Source organism: Barbus barbus, assembly GCF_936440315.1.
Source record: "Barbus barbus genome assembly, chromosome: 34".
Classification (NCBI taxonomy): Eukaryota; Metazoa; Chordata; class Actinopteri; order Cypriniformes; family Cyprinidae; genus Barbus; species Barbus barbus.
This window is the reverse complement of record NC_136762.1, coordinates 5,850,736-5,865,694: the sequence shown is the minus strand read 5'-3', so window position 1 is coordinate 5,865,694 and position 14,959 is coordinate 5,850,736. Positions and strand designations below refer to the sequence as shown.

Genomic DNA, 14,959 nt, shown 5'->3' with positions numbered 1-14,959 from the left:
TTCAACAGCATCTCTTTCCTTTTCTTGTTGCATTCATTATTCTAATGAGATGTATATTCACAGTTGAAATGATGTTGTGCATTTTCAGGAAACCAGGCTTTTTTTTCTTCTATGCCAACACCAAAGGACTTCCTTGTAATATGTATAGCCTTTTAGCAGTTCTAACAGCTCAGCATCAGATGGAAGAAAATAACTTCTCTATTCTCTGTTACTCAGTAGTCCAGTCGGTTCACACTTCTAAAGATCGTTTCTCATTTTTTTTTTTTTTTTTGCAAAACGTTTTTTTTTTCTCACACTTTGCAGTAGATTTTTCATCCAGTTGACTTATTTGCAAGTGAGACTGCATTAAGAAGGTAAGAATGTATTATATAAGGATATATTACAGTTGATGTAACATTTTAAAGTAATTTTAGGAGAACTTAGGAGGAAAAAAAAGACTTAAGATTTCAATTTCCATAAATGTTAGCATCCTGTTTTTTAATTTGGTGTTCACAACTCCATTTATAGCATTTAAAAATAAACAAACAAACAAAAAATATCTCTTTGGTGACATTTCTGTTGTTGAAAACGGTCTTTACTTTATTTTGAAATGTTATATTTTGTACATATAAAACAACAATTGTTTTTGATTACACCTAAGGGCAAACCTGGGAACATGATGGGATCTGTGTTAGTTTATCTGCTTTTACAAGGTATTGAATGTTTTACTCGCTTCTTCATTGGTACTGTTACATGTATGATCTGTTTTAGTTTAGTTTCTATGTCTTCGTCTTCCTGCCTCGTTTGTTTCCATAGTTTTTGATTTATTAGTTACACACCTGTTTTCTGTTCCTCCCTGATTATGTTTAGTATTTTAAGCCTGTGTTCTCCCATGTTCCTTCTATTATTTTGGATTTATGTTTGGTTGTGCCCTTCTCAGTCAGTGAATTATTAAAAGAACTCTTTGATTTCTACTCTACTCCGTCGTGCGCTTTGTTTTATACACACCAGACCCATTACAGGTACTGTGTTGCACAACTAAATTTTAGGTCATGCATTTATAGAGCTTAGCTGCAGTTGGTTGATAAAGAGATTCTATATTTACATGAGATCAGCCAAGGAATTCTAATAGCCAACACAAATTAGATTTAAAATAATAACCCTACTACTAATACAAATTCATCCATTATTGTCAGACTTGTTCATTTGAGCAAAAGGGAATGTATAGGCCTAATATTTCTCATCCATTCATTCGTAACCTATACTTAATTACAGATGAAGACAAGGTGTTTATGCCATTGTATAAAGTGGGCCCTAGCCTCTGTATGCAAGAAGAGATACAATACAAGAAGTCCACCTCCAACAACCAAGCAAAACGCACGCAAAAACATTTCGTAATTTAAAGTAGTTTTGCACAGAAACCGAAATCATCTGCTAGTCACTTTAAAGCTGATAATGCATTTCTATGAATTATTTCTGTGATTGAAAGCAGAAAATATATGATTGCCTAATAAATGACTGAAAACAATAAAGGATTTAAAAAAAAAAGTTTAATCTACGACACAGCGATTAATATTCTCCAACTTTTGTTCCGCAGGCGTTCTGTTGTATGATACTTTGGCATGGGAAGTGAGCATGCCAAAGGAAATTCATGGTCTCAAAGGTTCCTGTTTGGTCATACCATGTTCTTTCAGCTACACATCATACCCACCCAAAGACCAACGTAGAGTTGTGTGGTATCAGTACGTCTCTAGAGGTTATCCTTTAGTTTACGATGCTCGGCATTCAGATGATGTCATTTATACGTTCAGAAGGAAAACTAGTTTATATGGCAATCCTTCACATTGGGATTGCAGTCTGCTGATTACACGAGTGGAACCATCCCACCATGGAGAGAAATTATACACATGGATTGACCCTGAAAATGTGGGGTATCGCACCTATGCATTTTATGATGTCACCGCTACAATTCTAGTTGATGGTATGTAAATATTATTGGAATAATACTCTTCCACCATAATATCTGTGGAGAAATATTGTGTGGTCAGTAACAATGGACATAACAGAATGCTTCCAAGTTTACTTTTTTTTCCTAACCCGTTTAATATTTAAAAATAAAGGGAAGACAGTTTGCCTCAAAAAGCATACCATAAGACCGAGCATTTATGTATTTGCATTATATTCCATTATGGCATTTATTTTAAAGAAACATAGGACAAGCACATTTTTTCAATAAAAACATTTTCTGAATGTGCTCATATGTTCAGTATGAGAGGAACTAATTTCATGCATCATGAAAAATTACCGCAAGACTAGTTGGTTAAAAAAAAAAAAAAAAATCTTGAAAAGAAAAAGTGTCTAAGAAAATGGAAGTTAGTTCTGAGAAAAGCTCTGTCACACTAGCATGATTGTATTTATTTATTTTTGGCAGATGCCACTCAGTCTTATATCTAATGCAGTGAAATTCAGGCCACTTTTTTTTTTTTTTTTTTTTATAATATATTGTACTAATGTTTCTGTAAATTATAGCAAGTCCACAGCAGCCCAGCATCAGTATTTATGGAGGTGAGAAGAAGGGTGACACCATCATAGTAGAATGTTCAACTTTCCACACGTGTCCATACAGCAAACCAACCATCATACTATACGGTATAGAAGGGTCTGGCGAAATCAGGGACGAGTCTATTAAAGGCGGTCTGTGGAAATTCACTCTGACAGGCACAGGTGTCGTAAAGACAGAAAGATTGAGTATTGAATGTTCAGTAACACATTATGGTGGTATAAAAGTGACTGCTACAAAGGACAAAAGTGCAAAATGTGAGTAAACACAAATATGAACTGCTTTGTGTGCTATTAGCTGTAAGTTCATTTGAAATGTTACAGTGTAACCTAAATTTCAGGTGTTCATCAGAAAATAACGATTGAGCCTGAACTGGCAGATGTCACAGAGGGTGTTGCAAAGAGCTTCACTTGTAGCGTCTACCATTCCTGCCAGAACGAGAATCCAACCATCACATGGAACTATAAGAACATGCAGGTCACCAAGGGGAGCAAAACACTTTCAGGTTTAAATCGGGTCACCTACTCAGACATAGCCTTTCTGGGTGCAAAAGTAGACCATGGGAAGAAACTGATTTGCACTGCAAAATTTTCTGGAGGAGATGTTTCAGCTTCTGTCGTTTTACGTGTGCAACGTAAGTAATTTGTGAGCATCACATATGATGTGTGTGATCTCTCTGTGTTTTCTTATTATTTGGTATCTATTTGCATTTTTATATAAATTAAGAACTAAAGAAATGTGATCTGTCATTGCTTAATATTCGAACCATTCAATTAATGTCTGCATACTAAATTCTGCTGGATCTTCTTTCTTGTATTTATTTGTATTCTGAATTGTGAGTTGAATTGTTCCAGAAAATTAGCCGTGAATGCAACAAGCTATGCAAAATCGATATTGTAATCCATTTGCTGGACTGAAGTGAAATATGCTTTTTGAGATTTCAGTATTTTTCCTATTCAAATAAATAGAAGTTGGTCCTGCTTGCCGAGAAAAGCTGCCTGGAGGCATTGCAAATATGACCACTGTGTGAACTAAAGGGTCTTTAAGTCAATATGTTTGCAGCTTACCTTTACAATAACACATCTGGTTTACTTACACAGACATTTGAAGGGAACTCTTTCACCCCCATGATTACTGACGCTTGTTACTGTGTTCACATACTTGTGTAAAGTATGTTTCCTAAGGCTCAAATGTGACATTTAATTTGCGCCAAAACCAACCGTAAGCCTAAAAAGCTCATTGTACTTATTGTTTTCTGCTGATTTTCTTACAGAGTACCAGAAACCAGTCGAGATCCTTAGTGAAGGTATGTGGGTTTTTCCCCTTGACACCATTTTTATATTATTGTCCTGCACTCATTGGTCTTTTGATAAGAAATAATACACTCAGTTCTGTAATATTAATTAATCCATTATATGATATATCATTTTAGCTCATTTCCAATATGAGGCAGATGTGATACCCAAAATCACTGCCTTGCCTCATTCATGTGTGGTAATACCATGCAGTTTCAAGATGGAGGAATATATCACTCGACTTCATGTTCTTTGGGTCACCGAAAAGGGTGGCAACATGTTCCACACTAACTCAAGCAACATCTTATACAACTTCAAAGGCCACACACGACTTCTCGGAAACCCGGATGAGCAGAACTGTACTGTGGAGATGGATAATGTCCAAACTCATGACAATGGGCCGTTCTGTTTTCGAGCAGAAAGAGAAAAGGAGAAATACAGCTTCAACAACAGCTGTGTGTTCATTATAATGCAGGGTGAGGAAATTTAACCGCTGACTTGGGTTTGCATACTTTTGAAAAAATGATTGCATTTACAACAAGTGTATTTCCTGCATCACATTCCAAAACTAAAGTCTTTGTGTTTTTATCCAAAAAGCATCTCCCGACAAACCAGTGATGTCATCCCTCCCTGAAGACATCGAGCCCGGGACACACGTCGCTGTCAAATGCTCAGTCAACCACACATGCTCCTCTCACCCTCCCCAATTCACTTGGAGCGTCCCAACAGCTCAAGAAACTATCAGCCACAATCACATGGGTGGAGGCGTCTGGGAAACAGTGTCCGCTGTGACCTTTATTCCAACTGGATATGAAGAGAAAGAGGAAATTGTCTGCACTGCCAAATTTTGGGGCGGTAAAACACAGGAAAATACTGCCTTCCTGCGTGTTCCAAGTAAGTACAGACTGATGTTAATGAGATTGGCTTGTGCATGTTAGACTCTTTGGTCTATTTTTTTTATAGAATCTGCATTTCATGATGTGTGCATAATGTGACTGTTAACCCTTTTAATAATTATATTATTATAGGAGTTCAGTGGCTTAGATTGGAGACTCTTGGCTCTACTGTCATTGCTCCCTCACTTGTGTTCATTCTCATTTGTGTACTTGCTGGAGTCTTCATATATAAAATACGACAGAGGTATTTGTTGTTGTTTTTTTGTCAATGCTGTCTGTATTTAAATTTGATGTCTCTATAGCCCTATTCGGACAGGATTAGTTTTACATGGAGATTTGGGGTAAAATAATTATTACCAGAGCTTCTCAGTGATTTTTGTCTGAATGTGCCATAATCATTACGGACAATATCAGTAAAGATTTAGGCGACTTTTACCTGCTGTAAAATCCGACAAAATTACCTCAGGTAATGCTAATCCCATGCGAACACACCAGCTGTGAATATGTAAATATTCCAGTAGCCCCTCACTGCAGAACAAAGATCCAGGGGGCGGGGTTGGATCCACATCTAGGGGGTGGAGATGGGTGGGTTTAGGGATCAGAGGGTGGAGAGGGGTGGGCTTAGGTATATGTAAGGTGGGAGAAGTTGGATCTAGATCCAACCTCGCCCCCTGAATCTTGTGTTCTGCAGTTAGGACCATCTCAAATATTTTGAAAATGAAACTTAGCTTTCGGTAAGTGCCTATTACCAACAATATCAAATCTTAATTAAATTAATAAGTTATTATAAGCAACGTAGTACGCACAGGAAGCAATGTGGAAGACACATGATTAAGGAGGTGATGGTGATGAGTAAATTGAGTTACCCTGCCCATTTCTGGTAGGAAGAGATTTCTTATCCTGTGTGAATTGGCCATTGATTGGCCGGACCTCTTGTGGTCAAATTACTCCATCTACTAATCCTGTCCGAATTTGTTTAGTGCCATCAAGAGAAGTTGCACTGATTTCTGCTTGAAACTTAAATTTAGTCAGACATAATTTTTAGAACTCATCCTAGAGACTTCTTCAGATCATCCCCAAATTTGGATCAAATACTGCTGAGACAGTGCCGTTTTCACCGTTCTCAACTATTCTAATGTAACAGCAAGGATGCCTAAATAAAGAGCTGTATCTCACTTTTATATTTTCATTATTGATTGCAGACAACTTCATCCAGATATGCAGGGATCACGATCTGAGAGGTATACATGATAAGACATAGTTAATTTATCAATTTTCACTTATTAATAATATATTATTATTAATTTATGTTAAAAGTTTTGGAGTAATTTTAACCCTATTCTCTGATGTAGGAGATCAGTTTGGAACAGATTCTCAAGGTTGGAGGGTTTTTTTTTTACTTTTTTTTTTTAACTAAACTTATCTTTTTATTTGTTCTTAAAACTAAATGTAATAATTCTCTCCAAGTCGTTTAAGTATGTCTGACAGAAGAGCAGCTTGGACTAATAGAGGAAACAGGAGTGATATCAGGCACGTACAACATGGAAAAATATAAAAACATGTAAGTGCTGGTATTTATTTCTGATAACTAACTAGTGCCATCTACAGGGACACTGGAGATGCTACTCAAAGACCAATGAGGCATGAACAAAGGCAGGTTGAAAGTATAATTATACCTATCTAATTAGCAAAATTATAATTTGTATTATGTTTGTAATCAAACTATTTAACTGTCACATCTCTCAACAGACGGAGCATGTGGAGCCGATTTTCTAGGTAATGCATATTCATCTTTTTGTATTAATTTAATGTGTTTCATTATTAAAATCTTAATTTATTTTTGTTTTTATTTATTTATTTATTTAATAATTTTTCGTAGACATCAATCACCCAGAAGCAATGCAAATCTGAAAGCAGAAAACAGGTCAGGAATTTTAGGTTTCTATAAATTTTTCTAAAAACACATATGACCAATAATTAACATTAACAATGTTTACAGGTGAATATTGATTGAGTTATTGATTGTGGGGTATATTTAATTAACTATGAAAATAATTTGCCTTTCAGCATTACTCTTCAGCCACTCAGGCCATAATTTTGATAGCACCAAAATATTGACACTTTCAGAGGAAATCATTTGAGAAATGTTTTAAAGTTATCTTTGAAAACTGAACAGAGAAAGTATTTAAACATGTTAAAACAATCCTCACACCATCACACACATTTCTATGCCCTGCTCACTAATGAAACTCTCTTCACAGAACAAACAACATTTGTATGGTGTCAGGAAACAAGCCTTTCTCCAAACTTCATATGCCATCACCAAAGAGGTCAGTGCATTGAACTGCATTATTTTCTTCTACATTTCTATGAGGGCTGCTTACAATATTTGCAAGATTTTTACTTTAAAAACATTATAATTTAGAAGTGATAGCCTATTGTTGGTCCTGTTTTGAACTTCTCTTTGAAACTGTTTTGATAGGCATGGAAGTAAATGCCCACTGCTATCTTCTATCTGCATCTTTTATTTTCAGTCTTATGTTCAGTCAAACAAACAAACATTACTGAGGTGATCTGGAACTCCATTAAAAATAAAGTTGCATCTATTGTAGACAGTTTCTGTATCATTTCTTGAGTAATCCTGTATTTGCATTTCTCTTGTATTTATCACCCCCTATGACATGTGCAAAGCGGTGCACAGGCCTAAAGAGGCAGTGATGAAGTAGGCATTGGTGTTCTGCAGCCTTCAATAAAAGCTGTTTCTGCACTGTTTCTGAGTTCTGAAACTTACAGGATGTTTTATAGCACAATGACCACTCATGTGAATTGATTTCTCAATTCATGTCCCATTTAAGGCCTAAAATCATTACACAGCAAAATAATACTTATTTCGTTTCTGAGGAAAATGCAGATATTTATGTGTTTTTTTTTTGTTTGTTTGTTTTTTTCACCATGCACCCCAGTGAGCCAAAATCCTCAGTGAGTATATTATTTATTTCTACCATTATTAAACTGGAAATTATTTCTATGGTTTCAAAAGCTGCCCTGAAATATGTTATTGACTGACCTCTGTGTCCTTTTTGTTTTATTTTGTTTTTTAAATATTTCATAAGGGTTATGATTATGAGGCTGTTTACAGCAACATGGACGATCTCAACGTGTACGGAAATGTCTGATGATAACGAACAACACAAAGTTCAACAGTGTTTTTTTTATGTTCAAAATAATATAAATCAGTTTGAATACTTTCAAATATAATCACTCTTTTTGAGTCTGTAGCTTGTATTGACTTAACTGATTTTATAAATGTTGTTTCTGCTCTATTTCACCATTTATCAACACTTTCCAGCATGCTTTTGTGAAAACGTAACTATAAATAAATATAAAAGTGGCATCAATTCTAGCACTGCTTTATTTGCATTTTCACTTTCATCATCAATATCATACAGCATACTGCATAATTATTTTGTAAAATATAAATTAATGCAGCATTGTGTTGTTTGCACCAATAAATTTTTTACACATTTTGCTATTGATTTAACATATTGTGATTAAACAACACCATACACTGTACTTGGAAATCCAAGAGCACAAAGTAGACAGGCAGGAAAACAGGTGTGCAACAATCAGTAACTATGACAACAAATGAGTAATGGGAACAAAGAAAACATTACATTTACATTTATAGTATATACATTTATAGTACATTTACATATATATAGTCATTTGGCAGACAACAATGACAAACACAAACGAAGCATGGGAAAGCAAGGGAATACAAACCAAAAGTCCATGAAAACTAAAGCAAAACTGACCGTGACAGTTACACATAAGTTCACTTTGGAGTTTTGTAATTTGTTTTTAAATTGACCCTTGTGTCAGAGTCATAAACCATGGGGTTCTTGTCAGGAAATGCTATATTAGACTTTGGAGTTAAACATTGGAGTGATGAGCTCTGACATTTAATAAGGCCAAGGAGATATTTTTTCATGTTGCTGGGCGTTGGTCTCATACCAGTAAACTGGCTGAGCTTCATTTAAAAAAAAAAAAAAAAAAAATTTCCTTTCTTTCACTTCTCTTATTTTTTACTTTTCTATTCTTGGTAATAGATTAGTTTATCAATCCTATACAGAGGACTACTGAAAAGGTAAGAATGAAACATTGAAGTATGTTAAGAAGAAGACCGAAGGGTGGGAGACTTTGACTTAAGTTTATTTTATTAAGAGAGAGAGAGAGAATAAATTACTCTGTATTCACATTTTCCGAAAGAGTCTACTGTGTTTTAAATTATGGGTGGCACTTCTGCTTTATAGCTTCCATTTAAATGACTGAAACAAATCATTTCAAATAATGAACTGAGCAACAAATAATAATTATCTGTCAGTTTGACTGAATGAGCTGTGCTTTCATTTCTAATACTGTAATGTTTCTAAAGCTGGGAAATACTATATTAAATATTATATGAACAATATTATTATTAAAACAATGTGACGCACCTGTCATCTGACGGGGGCGTTCCGCTCAAACTCAAAGCGAGGGTTTATTTATAGTTAGCAATCGCCTTTTTGCACAAATAACTCTTTTTATTTTATTTTTTTCAACATTTTTCATATTTGTGTGTGTGTTATCGTGAATGTGGCTGTATCTGCATGATTATCATCTGTATGGATGCACATCAGTGTGTGATTACCGACTGCATTCAGTGTGAATGTCTGGCAATATCAGTTTATGTCTGGCAATCAGAGTATATACACTTGAGAATGTACTACACACAAAGCAATTTGTTTTCTATTTTTTTTTCTTTTTTTATTACTCAATTATTTTTGTACTTTTTAGTGCTCAAATAAATCACTTATATGGTGGCTAAAATTCGGTCTATTATTTTATTATTATATCACAATGAGAAGAAAACCCACCTAGTCTCTTTACATCCCTTTATTATTTTACTTTAATTTATTTTATTTTCTGTTGTGAGTTTCGTGTACTCAGTTAAGTTTTGCCGCCACGCCTCGTCTCCGAGTTCAACTCGAGTCTGTGACCGCCTCAAAACGTCTACCAGCCACAACTCTGCATCCGCAGCCAGCGCCCAACCATTGGCTTCCCAAGACGTCACTTCAACGACTAATGAACTCTCAGCCAATCAGCAACTTCGGGGAACCCCTTTCCTGCAAGGACGACACAAAAGGGATTCCCTTAGCAACAAGCAAGTAACCTCCAAATTCTAACTGAATTGATGCAGTTAATATAAATTTTAGCCTCATTGAGAAACTCAAAGCGAGGGTTAAATAAGTGATTGATGGTTGTTCAGGTCTATGCAATAGCACATATTGCTGTAAACTTGGGATTTCACATTTTCATCCTCCTTTCCTCACACTCTCTCTTTCTGCAACGTGTGAATGTATGAATGCTTGTGTTTATGTGTTAGATTAGTTTATGACTTAGGTTTATATAAATACAATCTTATTTATATTGAAAAGAGAAGTATCTTGTGTTTTGTGCTCACAAGTTAATGTCTTAATCTGCCGATCTTGTTACTGTGCTATTTAATAGTGTTTTCACTATATTTTGGATTTTAATATCCAGTGCAGAGTTGCTGTTATACGGCTTGTTCAACGAATCGCTGCCGCCTCAGTGATCAGCCGTAAACAGTGAGTCTGTTCAAATTCCCTATGAAATCATAAATGATTTCTTTTGAGCTAAATTAAACTATTTACGTTTACAAATTAATTTTCTTTAGATCTGTTAAACTTTTGCTTGCAAGCATTTAATGCAATTAAATGTGTTTAAGTGAGAACAACATAATGATATTGAAAGTATTCTGTACACAGATGTAACATACAAATACAGTACTCTCAGAAATGACACTGTTTGTCAAATATTATGTCGAAAATTAAACTCATATTTCATAGCGCAAGGGCTGGTGATGAGAATTTCAAAAATAAGTTTTATTGGAGTATACTGTATAAGAAAGTATATTTAAGTTTAGAAGAAAAATAAATGTCAAGTGCATTAATGCACATAGTGTATATTATAGACTAAATACACTTAAAATACATTAACAAATGTAATTGTGAAGAACACACTTAAGTTGAAATTAAAATCAATTATTTTACATGTGCTTTAGTATACTGCTAAATATATAAAAATAAGTGTACTTATTTAAAATACAATAAAATCATAATTATGAAAAATGTATGTTTAAGTAATACTTAATTAGACATTATTGTAAAGTGTTATGTTATTTGTTAAACGTGTATTTGTTATTTGTTAAACGTGGCAATTGTATTCAGCACTGTCTGGAGCATGCTCCCAAGCTTTTCACTTGACACGGCACACGTGCTGTTGGTGATGTGACAATAAAAGTGATTTGATTATGATTTGACATAATTAATCAATAAGAAGCCAGATCTGAAATGATATATACATAACATCAGTTGCTCAAAGAAGAATCCAGGAGTAAGCGATTCATACCTGACAGCACGGAAACACACAGAAGTGTGTGAGTCTGCTGGGTGCACAACACAAGGAGTCTTACACAACACTGTGTGGGGGTTTCTGGATAAAGAGCCCCAATGACTCTAGCCAGTCATTGCACCAGAGCAGACCACTACTTGACCGACACACCCAGATTACCAGTGCATGCCTGAATGATGATGCAGGATCAGGGCCATCTGCAAACCACAAATCCAAGAGCATAACATGGTCCTTACATGGGAAGTCGTGGCCTAATGGTTAGAGATTCGGACTCGTAATCCAAAGGTTGTGGGTTCGAGTCTCAGGCCGGCAGGATTGTAGGTGGAGGGAGTGAATGTCCAGCGCTCTCTCCACCCTCAATACCATGACTGAGGTGCCCTTGAGCAAGGCACCGAACCCCCAACTGCTCCCCGGGCGCCGCAGCATAAATGGCTGCCCACTGCTCCGGGTGTGTGTTCACTGCTGTGTGTGTGCACTTTGGATGGGATAAATGCAGAGCACAAATTCTGAGTATGGGTCACCATACTTGACCGTACGTCACTTTCATAATGCTCAGTTATTCCATCCAAATGTTTCACTTTTGAAAAAAGTTAGCAAATAGTGCTCACTGAGCCTTTAAACTCAAACAAAACACACTAATCATATGTGCTAAAATACTTTGTGTTAGATAAAGTGAAATTTGTAAAAAAAAAAAAAGATAATAGTGCTGATAACAATAATGTTATTAAAAATAATAACTTACATTTTGAGTAAAACCTACGATATTAAGTATTTGTACAATTCGATGCCAAATCCAAAAGGTGTTTCTTATTATTAAAGGCATAGTTCACCCAAAAATTAAAATTCTGTCATTAAATGCTCACCTTCATGTTGTTCCAAACTCATAAGACCTCCGTTCATATTCTGAACACAAATTAAGATATTTTTGATGGAATCTGAGCGCTCTCAGACCCTCCATAGACAACAAGGGTCCTTACAAGATCAAGGTCCAGAAACGTAGCAAGGAGATCGGCAAAATAATCCACGTGACATCAGGGGTTCAGCCGTAATTTTACGAAGCTGCGAGAATATACAAAAAGTATTCTTAATTTGTGTTCCGAAGATGAACGGAGGATTTACGGGTTTGGAACAACACGAGGGTGAGTAATTAAAGACAGAATTTTCATTTTTGGGTGAACTAACCCTTTAAGGTCCTAAAAGAACAGATTTCAGGATATCACAAGTAATGCAAAATAAATGCTATTGATATTCAAATGTTCGATTCCTGACAATCGATTCCTCCTGCCCACAGGTGATCCCTGTTGAAGTCTAGTAGATCTTTACTCTCTGGGTTGATGGATCTTGCTTTGTAATTCTGAAGTGGAGAAAAGCACGACCGTCCAGCCCCACCCTACATCCATGTTGCTCCTCAATGGTTCCTCCACAGTCAATGTTCTCTGTGGGTTCTTCCACCATCCACTCCTAGGGTAGAATGGGTTACTATTACTTTATTGAAGCAATATAGAACAGAATATGGAATATTACATTACAACGTCAAAATATTATACAAACACACATTATACTGTATAAAACAGTGTGAAATAACTAGCATCCCATTCCAATACATTATTACTACTTCTACCAAAAATGTGCACTCTTCAAGAGGTAGTGTGTCAAAATAGCTTTTTAACAAAAAAGTTTATTGTGCTTAAAGGAAACAACTAAAAAACGTTCCCCTCTTCCATGTACTTTGTCAACGTGATCTCATGATAATTCGTATGTATTTTATGTAAAATGTGGTTCTATAAAACGTACATTTACTTACGTTTTTACAGGCACTAAAACGTACAATACTAACGTATTTTAGCGTTTAACAGAGTTGACATCAGAAAACAGAGTTGACCACCTGTAGTTAAAAGACCAAAAACAGCAACATTTTCTGTCAGATACTGAAACTATTTTAAATGTAACAACTATTTCATTTGATAAAATACACGTGAATTACAGATCTTTCATGTAATTGAAAATTAACTGTATGTGTCCAAAGAGCTGTAAAATAAAATGACATAGCTGCTCCCTTTCAATTTCTGCCCATATGTCTATATTTAGTATTTAAATGTGCACTATGCAAGTTTTTTATAGACATAATAAAAGACGGCACTCTTGATTCAAGTAATAGCAGTTTGCAAGAATTTTAGATTTACTTTGTAGCCATATGTTTACATTAGTATTCATAAACATTACAGCAAAATATTAATTTTGAGTAGTGGTGCTTTTTTCCTTTTGTGTCATCTGTCTCTGTCTATTTTCTGCCTTCCTTACAGGGTCAGCATGTCGCTGTGCCTTATGTTGCCCTTGCCTTTCAGCTGCTGAGAGGTTAATTTACCTGCAATTCAATTTCTTTAGCCTGTAATGATATAAAACAAATGTATCATTTACAGTAAAATGACCCAGAATCCAAAATAAACATAATAATAATGCAAATTACTTAAATGTGATTGGGAACATTTGACTCTGTTACTCATCGTCAACTCTGTTGTCATTAAACTTTTTTAAAAACTAACAGAGTTGACAATTTCCACCATTGTGTGCTTTGGCTCAAGATGCTAACCAGATACCACATGGCATGTCTAAAACAGAATTTTATGGATTTCCATCATATTATTGTTTTTAAAAAGTGAATGAGAGATTCACTGCAAAATCACAATAACAGGTTTGACAAATAATTAATCTACTATTGGTGTATCCTAAACATTTTGTACAAATTAATGGGAATAAAGAATAAAGACACATCAATGCTTTCCAAAGATTCCTACCAGAGGAAGTGACATCACTTGGTGCAAGTCACCAAGTTTTTTCTATGAATGCTTTAAAGATAATAGGTGCAATAATAGGTGTAGTGCCAGTCTTTCAGTTATTATCTTCAAGACAAAATGTCCCTTAATATACACAAAAGCATTGTTTTTGGTAACAGCTTAATATAAATTATGTTATTATTCAAAACTGATTCAGTGAAATTTTTGTTTTTGAAAAATAACAGAAGGTTTACCTGGGAGACGCGAAATGTACACCCAATTCTGGAATTACCCATATATATATATATATATATATATACAGTGCTTGAAGTGGAAAAAAAGGAGTGCCGGTACAGAAGTGCCGGATGGATTGGGGGGGGGGGGGGGGGGGGGGGGGGGGTTTAAAAACATCCCGCGAAGCCGCTCTGATCTCACTGTTTGTCTTATTTTACTTACTTGGCGGGTTTTTTTATCATTCAAATTTGGCTGGGTGATTAATAACACATTTTTCTGTTGTGTGACAAACTCAGAACACATATTTTAATATCACTTTACACGGACTTTAACGTATTTCCACAAACATACTTATTTATGTGGGGGTTTTGTACTGTTTTTGTTGACTTCTATTGCATTCCCTTGATAGCACAATGGGGAAAACAAGCACGTTCATTTTCAATAAATTCTGTTTTGGTTTCAGTTTTAATTTCCAAAGAGACTGCCTGAGCGCAGTGGACCCTCAAGGTCTCGCGAGATCTCACTAATTATCACTGACACTCAGCCAGATGTTTTGAACTACAGGGGGAGCTGTGTGAACATATTTGAAAAGACCCATGAAATATGTTTTCCAAATACTTGAAGGCTATATTATATAATTCCAGTTCCTGGAAAATAACCGGAGAGGACGTAATGTTTTAGATCACATTTACAGCAATATAAAGGACGGATACAAAGTTATGACCCTTCCCCACCCAGGTTAGTCTG

General features: G+C 35.4%; 1 protein-coding gene across 2 annotated transcripts; it reads left to right on the top strand.

The window, feature by feature from the left end:
• The first annotated feature begins 292 nt into the window (after positions 1–292).
• On the top strand, positions 293–8,131 carry LOC306854007 (sialoadhesin-like). 2 transcript variants are annotated; one of them, XR_013782796.1, is made up of 17 exons: positions 293–353; positions 641–692; positions 1,577–1,960; positions 2,509–2,796; positions 2,880–3,173; positions 3,813–3,845; positions 3,972–4,310; positions 4,432–4,728; positions 4,863–4,974; positions 5,933–5,971; positions 6,083–6,109; positions 6,198–6,260; positions 6,339–6,383; positions 6,480–6,506; positions 6,610–6,654; positions 6,992–7,709; positions 7,844–8,131. XR_013782796.1 is itself a non-coding variant. In XM_079391778.1 (17 exons), exons 2-17 carry the CDS (start codon positions 656–658, stop codon positions 7,904–7,906), a joined length of 2,166 nt encoding a protein of 721 aa, XP_079247904.1. In that variant the 5' UTR covers positions 293–353; positions 641–655; the 3' UTR covers positions 7,907–8,126. The 2 variants fall into 2 exon arrangements, 1 of the variants encoding a protein (XP_079247904.1); XM_079391778.1 differs by having other exon boundaries at positions 6,992–7,064; positions 7,844–8,126.
• Positions 8,132–14,959: the final 6,828 nt, after the last annotated feature.

Coding starts and splice junctions, on each gene's coding strand:
- LOC306854007 (XM_079391778.1), top strand. CDS start 656: ATGATGGGATCTGTGTTAGTTTATCTGCTTTTACAAG. Junction 5,972..6,082: donor CAGGGATCACGATCTGAGAG/GTATACATGATA, acceptor TCTCTGATGTAG/GAGATCAGTTTGGAACAGAT. Junction 7,065..7,843: donor TGCCATCACCAAAGAGGTCA/GTGCATTGAACT, acceptor ATATTTCATAAG/GGTTATGATTATGAGGCTGT.